General features: G+C 40.7%; 1 protein-coding gene across 2 annotated transcripts in view; it reads left to right on the top strand.

Moving 5' to 3' along the window:
• Positions 1-258: 258 nt before the first annotated feature.
• Fbxl4 (F-box and leucine rich repeat protein 4) overlaps positions 259-21757 on the top strand; it is an 84588-nt gene continuing 63089 nt past the window's right edge. The window contains exons 1-3 of one of the 2 annotated variants that reach the window (XM_076924073.1): positions 259-398; positions 11042-11151; positions 11922-12503. In XM_076924073.1, the coding sequence (XP_076780188.1) occupies positions 11992-12503 (512 nt within the window). In that variant the 5' untranslated portion in view covers positions 259-398; positions 11042-11151; positions 11922-11991. Of the gene's footprint in view, positions 399-11041; positions 11152-11906; positions 12504-21757 lie in introns of both variants that reach the window. The other variant, XM_076924074.1, reaches the window with a different exon arrangement.

The raw sequence follows: 21757 nt of genomic DNA, 5'->3' as shown, positions 1-21757 counted from the left end.
TAATACCTTGGTTGAGTCACCAAGTCCGAAGAAGCTCCAGCAGAACTCCATTACTTTTGGAGGGCTACCTTTGGAAGGATGAGGAGCGTAAAGGTTCTGCAACCCACTTCCAGTCCCTGAGCAAACCGGTCATTCCTAACTCACCACTGGCTTTGCTAAGCGGGTCAAACTACCAGGGCAGTCCGGCAGCAGCCAGCCCGGCCCTGGCCCCGCCCCGTCGCCAGGCCCCGCCCCGTCGCCAGGCCCCGCCCCGCCTCCGGGCCTCGGTCTTCCTTCCGGGTCGCGCTGGGCCGGGCTCGCCGCCGCGGCCGCAGCACGGGATACTGGGAGCAGCCTCCTGCTGCCCACGCCGCGGGCTTGTGGCGAAGCTCTGCTCGCCCAGTTCCGGACCCTGCAGGGTACGGCGCTTTCTTCCTTCCTCCCTCCTCAAGGTCTCGACGTCCCCCTCGGCGTGGGCGGGGCCGGGCGCGCGCGGGGCGGAGGCTCTGGGCCCACGCTTGCCTATGGTGCTTCGCTGCTGTGCCGGCGGAGACCGGACGTGGGTGCCACCGCCTCTTGTCGCGACTCTCTTGGGCCTGGCACGCTCACGGCAGAGCTGCAGACACCGGGCCTGCAGGCTGCGCAGCCCTGACTTCCCTCTCACGCGAGAATGTTTCTGTCCAGGCAGGCTCAAGCCACGAGATGCCAGGCTGCAGCCTTTTTTCCATCGTCCGGGGTGGGGCCCAGCCACTTGTCACTATGTTTTGCGATGGGGTTGGTTCTGCATTTCCTCTGTTTCCCAAGTGCTCTTAGTCGCAGAGCTTTTGATAATCAGTTCTACTGGCAATCCACAAAGGATTCGGAAGTTTGCTGGCTGTGACCCGCTGGTCTGCTCTGTTGGGAGCCACCTGCTCCCTCTGCTTCCTGCAGACAACTCTCATCTGAGTTCCTAAGACAGGCACACTGCTTATCTTGCACACTCTCGTCCTTCATAATTAGTGAGAGTAGGGTTCCTCGCACTCCTCTGTCTTGAGTAAGTTCTTGGGTGGAAGTGCAGCCTTATCTAGCGGCGCTCAGTATTAGGCAAGCTTGAATATTCATGGAATTCCATTGTTTCCAGACTTTCCTACCAATTTAAAAAATTACTGTTCCACGTTTTGACTCTTTTGAACCCTGTTCTGTCTTTGATTTCAAAGTCAGAGACGTTAGGGCCTAAGACCATGATTGTCTGTGATCTTGTGAGTATCTTACAGTGTTGTTTACAGCTGTTTTGCTTCCAAATATGGTCATTGAATAGACTCTTCCTGGTCTTGCTTTATCAAGTCAGTCCTATTGCCCAGTCCACTCCGTTTTGGAGTAGTTAATATTTACCATCTTTGCTGATCTGACTTTGCTCTTTCATAATGTGAATTGTGAGCACCCCACCCCCCACCCCTCGCCATGCACGTGCCCCATGGTTTGTTGTCTTACTCAATTTTGGTATGAGATAAATAATGCTGTTCCTTCTTGGTTATTACCGGCCAATGACTTCATCGTAATTTGTTGAGTTCTGTTCTTTTTCTTCTTGACAAGTGCTTAAATACGGTGGACACTTCAGACTTTCTGAACTGATAGCGGTGACCTACTTCCTTTGGTAATACCATGCTGCTCCTGTTACTCCAGCTTTACAGTGTGTAGTGATTCGAACGTTGTCTGGAATATTGTGAACATCACTGGATATTTTTGTAATGAACATTTAGTTGGGGGCAAGCTGGATTCCTTTTGTGTTTTAAGTGTTTGTTGAGATGGAGCTCACTGTGTAGCCTTGGCTGGGCTGTCTTAGAGGCCTTGTTGCCCTTGGCTCCTGAGAGCTGGGGTTAAAGGTTATGTAGCACTGCACTCAGTTGAATTCTCTTGTGTCTTGCCCCTCCCCCTAAAATGCCTTGCCAGTTCTTGAAATTTTTAAAGTTGCCTTCCCTTTGGGCAGTTGAATTAATGGCTGTTATTATAAACCCTCTTTTTGCTCACTCAATTCACCCTGTAGAGTAGTTCCACACAGAAGCTGATTCACAGTCTGCACATCTGTTGACTGGGGATCTTGTCTTCATGTGTGTCAGTCTTTATCAGTGATAACATACGACATTCTATGCCTGCGTTCAGCCCAGGCGAGCCCGATGCTCTCCTCAGATATCCCCTTGTGTTTCATCATTCCAACAAGGTATCCCAAACAGAATCAGCTTCCTGTGTTGATATAGTAGATGTGTAAGTCATAATCACTGCTTAGTATTTTGTTCTTTCCAGATACAAATATGTGTAAGTGTTTCATATGGCCTGTGGTATAGCTCTCTGCAGCTTCTCCTCAGTAATAATCACTGATGAGTGTGTCTTTATATAGAGACACATGGCATCTTATCTTTTAAAGGCCTTTTGGTTCATTATTGTCGGAGCAACCTACCATTGAACCAGTCCTCTCTTGGTATTTAGAACACTACACGTCTATTTCTCTTATAATTGAAATTATTGAGTCATTTCTGCATGTGAATAGCTGTTTCTTGTTTTCTGTGTTTCTTTGCTTGGTGTCAGTTAGTCTTAGTTTGAAGATACTAAGTGGAAAATTCCAAGAGTAAACAGTTTGTAAGTTTTAAATTCTGTGTTATACTGAGTAGTGTGATGAAAGTGCATCCCTTCCTGATCTGTGAACTATATCTCTTTCTAGTCCAGCTACCTATGCCCATGTATACATATGTCCATATATACATATGTCTAGTCCATATGCACATTACATATTAAGTAACAGACATGGCTATCAGATCAACTGTGTTCAACCACCTTTTTAAAAACAAAACAAAACAAAACAAAACAAACAAACAAACAAAAAACCAAAAAACCTGTGTGCTGTTAATTCCTAGGGAGATTTCTTTTATCTACCAAGGCCATTTGCTATAAAAGCCTTGTGTTTGAGACATGGAGAAATACACCTGAATGTTGAGATAATGGTCATTTTTTTTACATCTGGTAGTTTGTGGATGAAAAATGCTATCTTACTATTGTTTTAATATTGCATTTCTTTGCTTATTGATAAGGTTGAGTAACTGTATTTCTTTTCTCATCATTTGAATTTTTGTTATGTATGAAACCCTTTGTTTATTTTCTATGTATTCCTCTTTTATTGACTTAATATACTTCTGTATATTGGGCCATTAAGATTTGACAAACCATTCATTAGTATTTTTCTCAGTATTGTTTCCTTTAATTTTAATTTGTATTTATGTGTATTGTTCCGTGTATGCACTTATGTGTGGGTACCTGCAGGGGCAAGAAGAGGATGTTCCATTCTTCCTCTGGAGTTGTAGTTACAGGCAGTTGAGAGCTACCTGGGGTAGGTCCTGGGAACTGAAGTCAGGTCCTGGAGAGATCAGTACGCATCTTAACCACTGAACCATCTCTTCAATCCTTACTGGTTCTCTTAATGTTGGTTCTGAGTGCTTTTGCTTATAAATATCTTGATTATATTTTTCTTGAAACTCATAATTTTAATGCAATTTAATATAATTTTTATATATTTTCTTGGGATATGTATTTTTTTGAAATGCAAATTTTGACCTAGAGAGAATTTAAAAGAGTTATGCCATTTTAGTTAGCACAGACCTATGATATTTAACGTGGATTTTTCAATAGGCAGGATATCTTTAAATCTTCCATTTTTTAAAAGGGAAGTGAATGTACTCTGCTGTACAAAAATGGATAGATAGTATTTGGTTAAATTAAATGCATTTAGTTAGTATGGTTTTAACAATTGGGGATGCTGTTTTTTTTTTTTTCTTTCTTTGTCTTCAACTTCACATGCCTAGATTTTAGTTAAAGTCTGTGTCTCTGTCTCTGTCTCTCTGTCTCTCTGTCTCCCCCCCCCCCCCGTGTGTGTGTTAAAAATTCAGGGGTTTTGCCCTACCTTGAGATTCATCCCATGTGCAGACACCAAACCCTGGTATGATTGCTGATGCCAACCAAGATTTGCTTGCAGACAGGAGCCTGGCATGAATGTCCTCCAAGAGGCTCTGCCAGCACCTGACTAAGCAGATGTAGATACTCACAGCCAACCATTGGACTGAGCTCGGGGACCCCAATGGAAGAGTTAAGGGGGAGGACTGAAGAAGCTGAAGGGGATTGCAATCCCATAGGAAGAACAACAGTATAAACTAACCAGACTCCTCAGAGCTGCCAGGGACTAAGACACTGACCAAATAGCTTATATGAGCCAGTCTGTGGCTCTCAATATATATGTAGCAGAGGACTGCCTTATCTAGCTTTAGTGGGAGGGGAGGTGCTTCGTCCTGTGGAGGTTTGATGCCCCAGAGAAGGGGGATGCTAGAGAGGTGAAGTGGGAGTGGGTGGATGGGTGGGTAAGCACCCTCTTCGAGGCAAAGAGGAGGGGGGATGGGGTGGGGAGTTTGTACAGAGGCACCAGGAAGGGAAACAATATTTGAAATGTAAATAAAATAATTAATAAAAAATACAAAAATTAATACAAATTATCTACTACTACTTTTTTGCAGCTAAAGAAACATACTAAATATCACTTAGGAGAGATGTAGGAAATGGTTAAAAAATAAACGTGATTTCTTATTAAAGCCTTTTAAAAAATTCAGGGTCTTCTAAATTCAATCTTTTCTATTTAATTTTTCTTATCCATGATGAGACAGTGAAGAAAATGGTTAAATATAGATACCATACATCTGTAAGATACTCTATCTGGTGGCTTGTGGTTGTAACACTTTCACTGTGCCAGACAGCATGGTGGGCAGGGAGGTTTTCCATATCTGTACCCCAGAAAATTGTCATTCAATTCATCCTTGAGCTCTGCTTAAAAAAAGAAAGAAAGAAAGAAAAGTCTCTTTTCTATTCTTTTAACTAAACTAAACAAGTTTAATGAAGTGTTATAGAAGTTTAGATGTACTTGTTAAAGAAACTTGGAGAAACAGGAATGAAAGCAGATTCTACAAACTAACCATTAGTACCCTTCATTTTAGTTAAGTCTCCTGCATGCTTCACTTTCTCACTAGATACCTGACTTCTGGAGATCATACCCTAGTCTTTGGATCACATCCTTACTGTCTTTAGGGGATACTTTGAAAACTGGAAGAGAGTTCCTGTATTCCTTTAATTTTCTATCATGTGGGTTCTCTGCTTTCAAAACTGGATGGGAGTCATTCTGTATTGGTCTGTTTAAGAGCCCCCCTATATATTCTGTATTGGAACCTGTGTTTATTAGGTTCTGTCACTGTAACAAATACCTGAGGATCAATTCAAGAAGAGGAAGGGTTTATTTTGGATTTTTGAGGTTCTAATCATTGTCACTTGTCCCTGTTGCTCTAGGCCAGTGGGGGCATAGAACATTAGGAGAGAGCATGTGAGGTAGGCCTGCTCACCTCATGGAAGGCATAGGAGGAGCCAGGGTCCGTGTACTGGCTGGTTTTGTGTCCACTTGGCACAAGCTGGAGTTATTGCAGAGAAAGGAGCTTCAGTTGAGAAAATGCCTTCATGAGATCCAGCTGTAAGGCATTTTCTCAATTAGTGATCTGGGGACAGGGCCCCTTGTGGGTAGTACCATCCCTGGGCTGGTAGTCTTGGGTTCTATAAGAAAGCAAGCTGAGCAAGCCAGGGGAAGCAAGCTAGTAAGAAGCATCCCTCCATGGCCTCTGCATCAGCTACTGTATCCTGACGTCCTTTGGTGATGAATAGCAATTTGGAAGTGTAAGCTGAATAAACCCTTTTCTCCCTAACTTGCATCTTGGTCATGATGTTTTATGCAGGAATAGAAACCCTGACTAAGACAGTCCCCATATCCTCAAGTCCTTGTCTCCGATGACCTCTTTTCAGTAGACCTCACCTCTTAAAGGATCAAATACCTCCTATGGTACTTAGAGGCTGGCATCTAAGCCTCTGACACAGCCTTGTTGTGGCAGGGGCACTGAGCCAAATCATGGCAGGCCTTATTGGAATTTTTATAAGAAAATCTTTTTGTTCTTAAGACATTTAAAAAAAATACTCTTTTAAATTGTGTGTGTGTGTGTGTGTGTGTGTGTGTGTGTGTGTTTCAGTAGGTGGATTTCTGTACACTCGTGTGGTGCTCTTGGAGGCCACAGAGGGCAGCTGTAGATTCCCTGGAGCTGAAGTTTTTGGTGGTTTGAGCCACCTGAGATGAGTGCTGGGAACTTAACTCCAGTCCAGTGCAAGAGTGGTCTGCACTCCTAATGGATGAGTCGTCTCTCTACCATTGCCTTCTACCGACAAACAGACAGACAGACAGACAGACAATAAGATGCTTAACTGGAGCATTCACTTAGAGGAAGGTTTAAGATACCGTCTTCATATCTTTTTACTGTGCTCCATGCTTTAACTTTTTAAGCATTTAATATCAAAATGTAAATTCTTGTGATGAAAGAAGGGAGGCTTTTGCTAACTTGTGCTTTGCTACTCAGTAGCATACCTGGTTCCAGGATAGCATTAACCTTGCTGGGTACTCTTACTCTGTAAAATCTTGTCTTGGTTTGTCTCTTGTCTTAGCTCTTAGGTTATTGCTCGCTCTCTCTCTCCCTCTCTCCCTCTCTCCCTCTCTCCCTCTCTCCCTCTCTCCCTCTCTCCCTCTCCCTCTCTCCCTCTCTCCCTCTCTCCCTCTCTCCCTCTCTCCCTCTCCCTCTCTCCCGCTCTCCCTCTCTCCCTCTCTCCCTCTCTCCCTCTCTCCCTCTCTCCCTCTCTCCCTCTCCCTCTCTCCCTCTCTCCCTCTCTCCCTCTCTCCCTCTCTCCCTCTCCCTCTCTCCCTCTCTCCCTCTCTCCCTCTCTCCCTCTCTCCCTCTCTCCCTCTCTCCCTCTCTCCCTCTCCCTCTCTCCCTCTCTCCCTCTCTCCCTCTCTCCCTCTCTCCCTCTCCCTCTCTCCCTCTCTCCCTCTCTCCCTCTCTCCCTCTCTCCCTCTCTCCCTCTCTCCCTCTCTCCCTCTCTCCCTCTCTCCCTCTCTCCCTCTCTCCCTCTCTCCCTCTCCCTCTCTCCCTCTCTCCCTCTCTCCCTCTCTCCCTCTCTCCCTCTCCCTCTCTCCCTCTCTCCCTCTCTCCCTCTCTCCCTCTCCCCCTCTCTCCCTTTCTCCCTCTTCTCTCCCTCTCTCTCAGAACTTTTACATCTGTGTTTCTTCTGGTTCTCCATAATCAACTCAGCCCTCAGCACAGATTTGAAGTGCTTAACCTGTTTCATGTTAGAGAAGATCGCTGTCTTTTACTTCTCCAATCATATCTCTCACGACTCTTTCTTTAATTTCAATCAGAGTTCCTTTGTGGCCAGAGTCAAGTCTCTTTTATGTATTCAGGAGCTGCTTTTGTACTAACAGAAGTTGCCCCTTTTTGACATTCTCTTTGAACAGTAAAATTTCAATATGTATACTGTTCCTCCTTGGATGGCTCCGGGGAACTTCATGCATTTGATTCTGGCCTATTGTGTTTCAGGTTTTATTATCCATTTTCCCCCTTCTTCATATCAAGATAGGACTTTTCCTTTTTCATATGAACTTTGTCTTGAGGAATCACTGATTCCGTTTCTCTATTTATCTTAAGGCTTCTTATTATTCTTTTTGTGATGAGTTTATATGATCAGGAAATGTTTATTGAGCTCATATTGGCATGCTCTTTATCAGACATAGTTAAAGTAGGATACCATCTCTGAATTGAGGAACTCAAAATCTGTTGTAAAAGAAGCATCTTTGCAGGTGAGAAATAGAGTTAGGAGACTGAAGGAAACATGACAGGTCAATACATTCTCAAAGGGGCCTTGGCTGAGAGGAAGAAGGCATGGCCAGCCGTACCTCAGCAGAGAACTTGATACCAGGCAGACAGGACTATGGGTCTCAAGAAGACTAGGGGGTGTAGGGGAGACTGTGGAATAGAAGGGAGAGGGGGCAAGAGGGGTGCTAATGGGGTTGAACTTTGTTGTACCTGTCGTATCCAAATCCTTCCTTGAACATCTTCTTTCTGTATACTTGAGAAAGGAAGAAGAGGGAGAGAACCTAGGAGAGAGGCTAAGAAGAAGCTCCTAGAGCAGCAGAGAGGATATAAGATGTGTGTTATTGTACACGGCTAGAGGGAACAGGGATAAATGGTGAAACTCAGTACAACTAGTTGAGTGTGGATATTGAGAGCCATATTCAAATATAATTACACTCTCATGACCATATCTTCACGTTTGGATTTCTAGATAACCCCAAAGTCTTTTCCTTGACTAGCATTTCTTGATGCATTTCAGTCATTGAAATGCTATGCATCTGTTCATGATTGGTTCCCTTTGGTATTGCTACCACCGACTGCTCTCCACCCCTTCTCTCTGTCACTTGGGGCCACATCTCTGGGAGGCTCTTTAAAAGTGGTTTGTGTGACCTGCTAATTCCACTGCCTGTGCTTTACTGCCTGCTTCTTCTGTTTTCCTGGATCATTTCACTTTCCTGTAAATTGAGAATCTACTCTTGATTTTAAACTTGTTTTCCAGGTTCTTGCATTGTTCTGGGTGTGAATCATTCTGTCCCCACTTTTTGTTTATTGTCATGAAGTCCCTTTTTTCTCTCTTCTAGACAGGCTTCCTAGATTTCTTGCCTGCCATCCAGCTTCTCTGCTTCACTGACTCCCATCTCACTTCTGGTTTCCATGGTAAATGAATATCCTCCCCTGTCTATCTCTCTTGACGTCTCTTCTCCACTGTTAATGCTTTGTATGTAATTATATTATTTAAGTTGGTCAAACATTTTATAATATGGAAGATGTGATTGAAAACAGAGCTGTATTAGAATAAAACCTTATTGTATAACAAGGTGTTTCCCAAGGAGTATGAAAGTGTCAAGATACAACTTAAAATGGTAGCTACTTTGTTTTCCTTGTGTGAAGTTTGCTGTGTCTTGGGAATTTCTTGTAGAGGGCATAAGGTTTTTGTGCTTACAATTAAGTACTAGGAAACCGGGAATGTTAAGCACACAGGGTTGTTTCTTCAACCGAAGGGGTGTGTATTCTTGTTTTCACCCAGAAATGAGAGTGGATGCAGTTGATAGCCTGGTGATCTGTGCTATCTGTAGGGCCAGTTCACACCTGAATCCCCAAACTACTGTTTATCCCAGAATCTCCCTGTAACATATCACACCAGATCCTAGACCCTTAAACTATAGAAGCCATCTTTATTGAAGAGGTTGCCTTTGCAAAAGAGTTTCGATGTAGTCATGCCCTGAACTTTATTGTGCACATAGATTTAAGATACTTGTTTCAAGGAAACTACCCAAAATTGTACTGTACTTAAATATCTCTAAAGCAAACTGCTCAGTGTCAGATTCTAGAAGTTCAAACCAACTAAGGGAGTTGTTTTGAATGGCATTTCCTTCTTGGCTCATGATCATTGGTTCTTTGATGGCTGTTTGTAGAGACCCCGAAGTTTCTTACCTCATAATCACTATTGATAAGGAACTGAATTAAGTAATAACTAAACCTGAAGGCCACTCTCTTGCCAACTGTGGCTTATTAACTGCAAAGTTATATTTTTATATGCTATGAGAATCCTTAAAATAGCTTTTTGTGTGAACTTGAAAATTTCTCCTTAAAGCTACATTTTATAATCAATCTTTTATAGTACTATACATTAGTTTTTTTTTTTTTTTTTTTTTTTTTTAAGAGCTGAGGACTGAACCCAGGCCCTTGCACTTGCTAGGCAAGTGCTCTACCACTGAGCTAAATCCCCAACCCCTCTATATTAGTTTTTAAGCCTAGTTTTACAAACAGTTAAGTAAAGATTCCTTTTATTCAGAATTGAAACAAATTTCCATTATACATTTCTAATCTGAAGAAACTTGACCATATAACATATATTTACAATATATAACTCAGTTTTTACATGTGTTCCCTTAATGCAAATTTTACTTAGATTTTACACAGCTCAAAAATACTATTGCCCATATGACAGACTTGCTGGTTTACGTTATCCTGTAATCTGCAGTGGTAAAAACTAGCTAAGATCCTTTTGCCAAGACTGATTGTGAGGACTGACATAAATGAAGATACCCTGTTTTGTAGATGTTTCCTAGGTTTCGTTACACTGACTGCTTTCTGAGTAACAATTTTGAGAAATGAAACAGGAGCTTAGTTTGGCATTAAGAGACAAGGTCTGATATGCTGACTGTCCTCTTGACCAAAGTGCTGTCCGGTGGCACAAGGCTTTTCTCCCTGCATGCTCTCTGCCTTTCCCCACAAGGTCTTACTCTGGTTGTTCTAAGTTTCCTTGTCCCAAACAGTGCAAATTCCTCTTTGTCACCTTTAGCAACTGACGTTTTTGTGATTCATTTTGTTGTAGCTGATTTTTCACGGGCGTGCGTCTTCAGAAAGGGTTTGGTTGTTTTCCTGTGTGGAAACAACCTTAGTAAGAGGCTTCATAGTTGTGCCTACCTTGTGTAGAGTGTTCCCAGTTTGAAGCTAGTTTTTTTTTTTTTTTTTTTTTTCACTCTGGTGAGTGGAATTCCAAACTAGGAAGTAGTATGTGTATGGAGAGTTTTGTGTTCTTTTTCTATATAGAAGAAGTTGGAGCCAGGACATTACAGGAATAAAACAAGTGTTCAAGTTCCTTCTTCATAGTGACAAGCCGTAACCTTTTTACTAACTTTATAACAGTCAGTTAGTAGAGGCTTGAAACAAGAGTGGCCTCCTGGCACCTTCTTGACTATGGAAGGTTACAAACTAGTCCATAAATTTAAAGACACTGTTTGGTTCTCCTAAAATATTTCTTTAGACATAGCTTGAAGCAAAACAATAAGTTTGAAACCTCCAGTAAGGTATGGATTGTTTTATATATTTTTTAATAAAATTCTGATAAACAAATTTTCAAAAATTATTAATTCAGTATTGTCCACAAGTTCTGAGAAATATAGCCTAGTTGGAAAGTTTTATTTTTAAATTATCTTATGCTTTTTATCTTATCGCTTTCCTATCACATGCCAAAATTATGTAAATGTACTTCTCTTGGGATAATTTGAATTCTTAACTTAGAAATAAAAATGGTTGTTTAAACTCTGTTTCAGGCTGTCGAGTTTCACCATCTCTAGGTGAAAGCAGCATGTGTGTTTCAGACACGTGGATGGGTACCAGCTCCTGCACTTCCCGTGTCTGTCACGTGACCCTTCGAGCTGGGGTGAGTGATTCCTAAGAGTGTGTGGTAACTAATCAGATGCCAAGTAGCTATGAACTGCCCTAAGAAATAACGCTAATGTATAGGGTATAGATGAAATGTTATAATGTATAGGGTATAGATGAAATGCCATCTGTTGATCTGTGATATGTAAGGCAGTTAATTTCCTTCATCTAATTAACTGTCATCTCGAAAAACTGTATTTCTATGATGTGGAATCTGTACATAGCATATTTGGGAGAATCAAATAATTAACCACAAGGAGTCATAGGACCAGGGTGTTGGTTCAGCAGTAAAGATGCTTGCTGTGCGTAACAATAGAGGATTGTTCCTTAAAATGTGAAGGTATCTCAGTGCCTAAGGTGATTTGAGGTAAGAGTAATATGTTAGTAGTCCACAACACATTAAATAACTTTATTAATTTTATAAGTTCAAATAGTTGACACTTCTTGAGTGATGATTATTTTATATAAAATATGACTTCGGGGTTTGTATGTCTTCCATTGCCTCACATCAGCAATTTGTTCCCCCCTTTAGTATAAAGTTATATATGTTAGTCTCTTACAAATTATGTTAGGTGCATTGTTTATGCCAGAGATTGTTTATAGTTGAAAACTTACATTTTCAGATTTCATTTGGGGAAATGACACTGGGGATAGTGCCTCTTTGTTGCTGTATCCATGCATTTCTTTCTTTTCTTCCTCTTCTTCTTCTTCTTCTTTTTTTTTTTCTTACTTAAATTATTTTACTTCACCAAGCCATTCATTTTGTAGACCATCCTTCAGAGTTCATGCATCTCACCGAGGACACCTGACCTTTTGAAGCTTCATAATTCACGACTAGATGTCACCAGTCTTTCCCATGTTAACAGTTCTGACCATGTTTTATTATATGTGCCTTCGGCGTCGAGCCAGGACAGCTACAAGAGGAGATATGATGAACAGCCATAGGACTGGAGTGGCAAACAGCCGGACCTCCCCTCTCAATGCAGAGGTGGTTCAGTACGCTAAAGAGGTGGTGGACTTCAGTTCCCATTATGGCAGTGAGAACAGCATGTCCTATACCATGTGGAATTTGGCAGGTGTACCAAATGTCTTCCCAAGTTCTGGTGACTTTACACAGACGGCTGTGTTTCGAACTTACGGAACATGGTGGGATCAGTGTCCTAGTGCGTCCTTGCCATTCAGAAGAACGCCATCCAGTTTCCAGAGCCAGGACTACGTAGAACTTACTTTTGAGCAACAAGTGTACCCCACAGCTGTCCACGTGCTGGAGACCTACCACCCCGGAGCAGTCATCAGAATTCTGGCCTGTTCAGCAAACCCCTACTCCCCAAGTCCTCCAGCTGAAGTAAGGTAAGACTCGTTTTCTCATTTCTAATGACCCAGGTCATGTGGATGGAAGGCTGAGCTGTGTCAGCCCTGGAGTGTTTTGTTTTGTTTTTTATCTTTTTCCTTATTGGCAGCATCCTCTTAAGTCACTTAGATACCTTTGATTTTGATATTTCTTTTCTTAATGTCCTGATGAAGAAGAGAGATCACTCACATGAAAATTTAATGTGTGTTTTCTTTCTAATACACCACGCATTATAATCATAGATTATGTTGTCTGCTTGTCACAGAATTTACTGTAAATGAAAGGCATAGTTTAAGGTAATAGGGACGTGGTGCAATCTGCAATGTCATTAAGTATCAGGACTTTTAAACTTACTTTAAAGCCAACATCATGCTAACTGTTTTAAAATACTTTTAGGTACACCTCAAGATATTCCTATAGAGTAAAGCTGTCGGGAAGTCCTTAGGAGATTAGCCTTGATGTTAGGTGAATGCTTTCATAGTTTGTACTTTCATTTAAAAATACATGCTAAGTTTTAACAAATGGCTGATCTCCCCCGAAAGTCTGTTTACATCATTAACCTGTAGAGCAGGCCCATGATACTGGTTTTTGTACATTTTGTACAATTCCCTGGGGGAGGGGTGATATGACCACATAGACCAGTTATCTAAATGTATGGAATGAAGCCATGCATATATGTCTTTTCTGTGTGCCTGGGACCCGTCCTTTCCACCCAAAGAAAATACTTGTAAAGTTTCCTTGGTATTATTTCCATGTTTCTATAGATATAAGGAAATAAATATAACATTTTTCTTCATCCATACAATAATTAGTGCTCAGGCTGGTTTTTGTTTGTTTCACTGTGTAGCAGTGAAGCAGACTGCTTGTTGTTTCTTTCTTGCAGCTGCATGTAATGTGTCCCGTCTGTGTGTCCTGTTAATTTACTACTCCTTAACTGATATTATTTTGCCAGTCCTCTGCCAATAAAAACATTAATGCAGAGAATAAAGTTATCATACATCATGTCACTTTTCTGTAAGTCTTTGTGTGAGATAAATGGCTCCAGAAGAATTACTTGGCCAAGGAGATAAATATTTGTATGGAGCCAAATTTCCCTGAAAAAGGTCTGTACCTGTTTATATGTCCACGAGAAGTGTAAATGTGAGCATGCTTTGCTGAAATACTTACAATGTTAATAACTTTCATGGCTTTGTAATTAAGTTGGTGAAAATGTTTTTGTTATCTTTATTAAGATTCTTTAATTGTCTCTGAAGTTGAATACCTTTTTCTATATCTAAGCACCATTTATATATGTATCTCTTTCCTTTGATTATCTGATCATTTGTGTATTCTTTTGTTATTTCTTGATATCTCTATTTTAGATCTTTATGTTAATCTTATGAGACTTATTCACTGAACAGTTTAGTGTCTATCATGTGCTGTGTGTTTTTATACCTGTTGAAAAGGCATCAGCAATGTACTTAATAAAAACCTTTTTCCTAGGAACTTATTCTAGCTGACAGTGGTATGCAGGTACCTTTCACAGGTATTAGTGAACTGGGACTCCAGAAGCTAGTGTCAGAGAAGTGAAGCACAGGGTAGCTCCCCCAACACACTGCTGGCTTGCATCTCTATCCTTAGTTCCAAGAAACATGTTCTAATCCTACCAAGAAACAGATACAGAGGTCAGCTCAACTATTGCTGGAAATTGCTTTGATAATTTATTGTGTACAGTGTTGTTAATGAATTATTAAAAACACAAAACCATCATCTTATATACAAACTTCTTTCCTGAAAGGAAAAAATCCCAGCAGGAATTTGGACAAGATCCTTTCTCATGTGAGAATTATTTATAACATCTGGTCATTCTTTATCATTCTTACAAAGTTATTCACATTTTAAACACTGTGAACAGATCTGAGATTTATGACACATACACGGCCTTTTCTCTGTTCCCAGGTACTGCTGCATAGCCGATTTGATTGTGTAATTTTAAGACTTAATTTGTAGATGCCTCTGATTTGCTCTGTTGATCTTAGCTTTATTCCTCTGAAAACACCAATACATTTTAAGAGAAAAGGAGTCAGGTAAATATGTGTTCCTGCAGTGTAAGAAACTTTGTTTTGTTTTTTGGAGACAGTTTTATTTTAGCCCCAATCTTTCCTAGAACTCACAGCAGTCTCCTTCCTCCATCTTTCCAGTGCTAGAATTACTTAGCTTAAAGAAGGCATTTTTAAGTTTTGCCGATTGTGAGCTTAAGAGATGCTTCTTTGTCTAAAAGGACGATGAAAAGGTACTTACTCTGCTCAGATTCAGTAACTTAATATTTTGGTGAGTTTCCTTAGACAGTGGGAAACATTCATTGGACATCCTTTTCTCTGCTGAAAACAAAACAGAGAACCACACAAAGATGGCTTTTGTTCCATCCTGGAAGTAGACTGGGATATTTTAAGGGACATGTACTGGCTAGGGGGCACCTAATGTGTCTGTGACTCTGGGAAGGTTGATCGAGTGTTTTCCTCAAGGAAGTCAATTCACTCAGGGTGGAGGGTGGCTCCAGCAAGGCTAGGAAAAGTGGAGAAGGATAACACCTTCCATGCTTAGATCAGTGTTCAAGAAGTGAGAAAAGCCTAATCTCCCCTATAGGCTGCAAACCTCAATAGATGGGTTTAAGATCTAAACTAGAGGCAGGTTTCTGGAATTTGTGGTCTCAGAGCTGTCTTGGCATTGGCTTTCCAGAAGCTACAGGAAGATCCCTACTCACGTGTAGTTATTTACTGCGGAAGTGTTCTAGAAGATACTAACAAGGAGAGGGGACACTTCAAAGATAAAGGTACAGTTCTGTGTGGTTTCAGTCCCCTATTCCAGTCTGACTACCTGTCAGTCCTAGCATGGGCTGTAGGAATAGAAGGGAACTGACAAACCTAGCTACATGCTGCTCAGGAGCCCATGATAGTTTTGTTAACAGGGTTGCAGATGAATGTCCCAGGGAGCAAAGCAGGATTGTTTGGAGGATAAATACAAGAGACCAGGAGCCGAGAGTGGGAGAAAGGAGTCAGCTACTGCCAACAATTATATAATTGACAGATCATTCACTTTGCTTAATACACAGGCATTAGATGACAAATGAAAGAGCAATACCATCATCAAATTTATCATCAAATTACTACCACTTATATCCAATTAACGTGAATTGTGAATAAAGAACAATTTTACAGTGATGTGTGTATCTTTGTATGTATGTAATATTCTCTTTTTTTGCAGTCAGGAGAGCTCTGTCTTATACTGGACTGTTGCCTCTTGTTTAATTGAACAGTTTTGTGACATTTAGAAGCTGAAATGAGTTTGAGAGTGTTGGAGTAGTTCAGGAATTTGATATAGGAAATGAGCTTCCTATAGTTTTAAACATTCAAAGATGTAAAAGCCATGCTTTCATAGGGCTTGTGACTTTGTTAGCCAACAGCATAGGCAGTTCTATTGATTTTGGTGTATTTTTGGCTTTTTGCTTAGTGCCTTAAGAGGAAAAGGAAAGAGGTAGTACAAAGGGACCTGCAGCTGAGGATCAGAAAACAGGCTAGCTCAGGGCTGCACTTTAGAAAAAAGAGAAAGACGGTGAGGAGGAAGACAGAAAAATGGAAAATTGATGTCATACTAAAGAAACCAGGATTATGTTATTTGGGGCTAATGTTTGCTGATCTCCAGTGAAGTTAAGAAAGCTAAGCCACAGAGGCCGCACTGCCTTGGGAGAACTTGCTGCCAGAGGAAGTTGCGTAAGTAGCAATTTCATGCATTGCCAAATCTCAGTTCCCTTAACCTCGTAGACCTGGGATAGCGATTTTAACATGAAGTCAAAGTTGAAAGGCCAGGCCTTTCACAGAATGCCAGCTTGTTACTTTGTAGTTAGTGATGGGCTGGACTGTTGTCTCTTAAGTACAAAGGCAAGCTCTTTATTTGATGGGTTTTGTTTTTATCTTCAGAAGAGAATCTTCAAAAAAAATAACAGATAAGGGGGTGATATTTATGGTTATAGAAACTATAAGTCCCTGTTAATGTTTCTTGTTTTGAGGTTTATGTCGCCCTCGGGGATGAGTTTACTAGGATTCCCGTGGAGTATTCTACTTCTGAGTGCATTCAAAGGAAAGAAAATCACCTTCCCAAAGCAGCTGTATTCCTATGTCTACTGCAGCACTGTCCAGAATGGCTCAGACATAGATTCAGTCTCAGTGCCCACCAACAGATGAATTCATAAAGTGAATGTAGCAATGTATGCTCAATGGATATTAGCCAACAATAAAGAAGAATAAAATTTTGTCATTTGCAGCAAAATGGGTGGACATTATGCATTCTTCAGTTAACTGGAATAAGTCTGACAAAGAAAGACTTGCACCCCATGTTCTTTCTCATATATGGAAGCCAAAATAATGTCAACCTAAAAGGAGACTAGTGAGTGACTGCTAGAGACTGAGAGTACTATCATGTGCATCGGGGTGGATTAGAAAGCCTAGGTTTGATCACTGTGTGTTGCATACATATTTAAATATTGCATTGGATTCCCTGAAAAGAAAAAAATTTAAAAGAATTCTCACTGAACTTATGCTTTGGTTCTTGAAGGTAGAAATAACCATATTTTTCTTCTCTTTTCTCTCAGGGGGGTCATATGTTCTTCTTAGTTCCACTTTGGCATGTGTAAAGACTATCAGAATACATATCAATAGCTTTTTTTTTTTTTAGATTTCTTCTTGAGTTTTATAAACTTTTGTCTATTTCAGTTTCTATGTGCCTTACTCTAGTTTATTTTTACTTAGGATCAAGGAAATAATCTGGTATATAATGGGAACAGTATTATTAGATACTACGCTAAAATTAAGTTTTAATAATCAGTGAATTACAAATTCCATCATTAGGAGATGGCTCACTTTGACTTTAGAGATTACTGTAAGCAATTTATGATCCTTTCAGTGGTCATTCTTTTATACTGCCTGCCATAAGCTCTTTGCAAAGGAATTTTAAATAGTATATATTGAGAGTTAAAATATACTTTCTTCCCCTTTTATTAAAAATGTATTGTTTCTCACATACTACATTCTGATCACAGCTTCCTCTCCCTCTGTGCATCCCAGTTCCTCCCCACCTCTTCTGTTATCTGGGTCCATTCCCTTTTGTTTCCAATCAGAAAAAGAACAGGCTTCTAGGAGATAATAATATAAGTATAACAAAATAAAATATAATCCAATAAGATAAAATGAACTCATCGAAGTTGGAGAAGACAAATCAACAGAAGGCAAAGAGCCCAGGAGAAGGCACAAGAATCAGAGACCCACTTGTTTGCACACTCAGGAATCCTATAAAAACACTAAACTGGAAGCCATAATATATATACAGAGGACCTAGTGCAGACCTGTGCAGGCCCTGTGCATGCTGCCTCTGTCTCTGTGAGCTCATGTGAGCTTTGTTTATGTAAATTCAGAAAGCCTTGTTTTCTTGGTTGTCCTCCTCTCTTGCATTCTTTCTACCTCCTCTTCCTTAGGGTTCTCTGAGCCCCGAGGCGAGTGGATGAGTTTCCAAGGTCTGACTGTGTTTGTGTCTGTGTCTCTCTGTCTCTGTCTCTGTCTCTCTCTGTCTCTCTCCTTCTCTTTCTCTCTCTGATGTCTGGCTGTGGGTCTCTGTATTTGTTCCCATCTACTTTAACAGGAAGTGTCTGATGATGACTGAATAAGGCACTGATGTATGAGTATAACTGGAGCTGTTTAATCACTACATTTTATTTTAGATCAGTAGTATATGATATGGTTCTACCATAGGGCTCTGGTCTACCTAGTCTCAAGTTCTTCCAACTTCTAAGCAGTGTTGCCAATGGGTTCTATTTTGTGGAGTGGGCCTAAAGTCAAATCAGTTATTGGTTGGTTACTTCCACAAGTTTTGTGCCACCATTGCCCTAGCAAATCCTGTAGGCTGGACACCATTGTAGATCAAAGGGATTGTGGATAACTTGGTGTTTATGTTTCTCTTTTGGTAGCATGCAGAGTTCCTTCCTGTACCAAAGATGTTAGAACACAGGGGTAAAGGCTCTATGTAGGCACCAGCCCAACTTCTCCATGTTCATTGAGTTTTGTAGGTGTTATCTTCTGCAATGAGACCTGGTTGTCAGTTTGTGAAAGCAAAATATTATCTTGGAATCAGCCTGGGTTGTTTGGGGTTCCTGTGGGGGCCCTTTTGAACAACAGCTCAATTAGATGTAATCTAATCTTGATACTAGAAGGTTCTTTTGGTAACAAGAAGTGGTCAGTTAATACTCTGTCTCCCTCATTATTTGGTGATATTATGTAGATGGACTTCTGTTTTAGGGTTTCAGTTTTTTAAAATGACTCAGTTATACTCCACTGGGTTAATGTACCACATTTTCTGGATCAAGTTTTCTTCTGAGGGATATATATGTTGTTTCTAATTTCTGGGTATTCTAAATAGAGCAGCAATGAACATGGTTGGACAAGTGTCTCTGTGGTCAGATGAAACATTCTTTGGGTATGTGCCCAAGAGTCAGATAGCTGGATCTTCAGGTAGATTCCTGTCTTCCTGAGGAATCACCACATCGATTTCCATAATGGCTGTACAAGTTTACACTCCTACCAGCAATGGATGAGGGTTCCCTTTACTCCACATCTGTCCCAGTTTGAGCTATCACTTGTTTTATTGATCTTAGCGATTTAGTAAGTGTATGATGAAATCTCAAAGTAAGTTTTGACTTGGATTTCCCTATGACTGAGGATGTTGAAATTTCTTTAAGTGTTTCTCAGCCATTTGAGTTTCCTCTATTGAGAATTCTGTTTAGAATTGTCCCTCATTTTTACGTTGGTTTATTTGTTTTCTTAATACCTAGTTTTTTTGAATTCCTTATATATTTTGGATATTAGTCCTCTATTGATAAAATCTTTTTGTATTCTGTTTTGTTTAAATGATGATGTCCTTTGACATACTGAAGCTTCTTGGTTTCATGAGGTCTCATTGATTAATTGTTGATCTTAGTCCTTGCACTATAATGTTATTATGTTCAGGAAGTTGTTGCTTGTGCCAATGAGTTCAAGGCTATTCTTCACTTTCTCTTCTTTCAGGTTCAGTGTATCTGGTTTTTTGTTGAGGTCTTTGGTCCATTTGTTGTTGAATTTTGTACAGGGTGATAAGTATGGATCTATTTGGATTCTACAGGTAGCCATTCAGTTTGACCAGCACCATTTGTTGAAGATGCTGTCTTTTTCTAGTATGTGTGTCTTCTTTATCAAAAATCAAGTTTCCATAAGTTTGTAGATTTTTGTCTGGAACTTCAATTCAATACCATTGATTGATGTAACTTGTGTGTGTGTGTGTGTGTGTGTGTGTGTGTGTGTCAGTACCATGCTGTATTTATTACTCTAACTCTGTATTACAATTTGACTTTTAGAGTCTCCATTGAGAAGTCTGGTGTAGTTTTCTTAGGAATTGGGAGCTGACACTTTCTAATGAGGATGGGCCAGGAGGAGGCGGATAGGAGATGATGGGGTCCACATGAGATGGGAAAAGCAGGGTGTTCCACCAGGATCTGGTTAGTTCTTCAGGAATGGGGCCAGAGAGGGAGAGGAGGTTGCAGCAGGTATTCTGTTGCAGAGCTGAGATGAGACTTAGGGGTTGGTCTTGAAAGAGAAGAGGGAGAGGTGAGATTTGCAGTTAACCTACCTGCTTCCCTGGTCAGAGTGGGCTCTGGGTTTCCAGTGCCTGCTGGGTTTGAAATAAAGAAATAGAGGGGGGAGAAAAGTTAGGAAGGGAAGCTCTGGCTGATCCACTGGAGATGGGGGCAGGGGACAAGGGCTCCTGTAGCAAGGGATCGAGCTGGATAAGACTGGTGGGTTGAACCTGGAGGATCTGAGGACGAGGACCTGCAGTCCTCCCATCTGCTTCCCTGGCAGGAGTCATTTTCTTTACAGAGTTGAAATCCCTGTTACCCAAAAGAAATAATTATATACTCCTTTTTTTTCTCTGTTTTATCTGATAATAATATTAGAGTAGTTAATTATAACTTGTATGAAATTATTAACTATATGGTAACTATTCATGAAAAATCTTATGTAATTTTAGAGAATAGCTTTTTAGAAGACTTATGTGGATGTGGGAGAGTAATAGAAGTATTTTGTACATTTCACTAAGAACACATCATGACCATAGATTCAAGTTAGTTGTAAGTCTACTGTGAGAAAAGTAAGGATGATTTATTTGGCTGGAAAATGAAGGTCCTATTGTAAGGACAGGAGAAAATGATATTCTGTTATATGTTAGATACTTGTTAAATATTACAGATATAGGTGTGACTAAATGAAAAATGGCAATTCAGGATAAGGGCATATAAGACAATTTCCTGAAAATCTGGACAAATTTAATGACTGCATTTTTAAAACAGGAAAACATTGCTTGAAGACTGGGAGATGGCTGAGTTCATAAAGTACTTGAAGACACGGTTTTATTCCCAGCTCCCATGTGAAAACAGTAGGGCGTTTTCTTAGTTAGGGTTTCATTGCTGTGAACAGACACTATGACCAAGGCAGCTCTTATAAAGGACAACAATTAATTGGGACTGGCTTACAGGTTCAGAGGTTCAGTCCAGTATCAACATGGCGGAAAGCATGGCAGCATCCAGGCAGGCATGGTGTTGGAGGAGGTGAGAGTTCTACATCCTGATCCAAAGGCAAATAGGACTGGCTTCCATGCAGCTAGAGATGGGTCTCAAAGCCAACCCCTAAAGTGACTTCCTCCAACAAGGCCACATGTATTCCAACAAGACCATACCCCCTAACAGTGCCACTCCCAGGGCCAAGCATATTGAAATCATAACAGACATGGTGGTGTACACTGTAAGCTCAGTGTGGGCAGAGGTGGAGACAGTCTTAACAACAACCAAAACAAAACCCAAACCAAACCAAGGTGAGTGGTGCTTGAGGAATGATAGCCCTGGTTGTCCTCCTCTGGTCTCTGTACAGTGCACCTGCACATTTACACGCCCCCACACAGAGAACATGCAAGTTCCAGTTTTCCTGAGGCAAATAAACAAAGTAAAGATGTTGGAGAGCAGACATCTGTGAAGTAAGAGGATCAGCTTTGCTTCTGAGTTAGTTGAGAATCTGCTTTATTCTGTGTGATAGTTTTTTTCCTCAGGGTTTATTACTGAGTAAAACTGAATTTTGATTCTTAAGATACCTTTAACTATTGACTCTAGTCTTTAACCAATGTGAAATCTCTGGGAAAATACAAA

The sequence above is a fragment of the Arvicanthis niloticus genome, chromosome 25 (assembly GCF_011762505.2).
Source record: "Arvicanthis niloticus isolate mArvNil1 chromosome 25, mArvNil1.pat.X, whole genome shotgun sequence".
NCBI lineage: Eukaryota > Metazoa > Chordata > Mammalia > Rodentia > Muridae > Arvicanthis > Arvicanthis niloticus.
The sequence above is the reverse complement of the archived record's forward strand: the minus strand, read 5'-3'. Positions and strand labels throughout refer to the sequence as shown.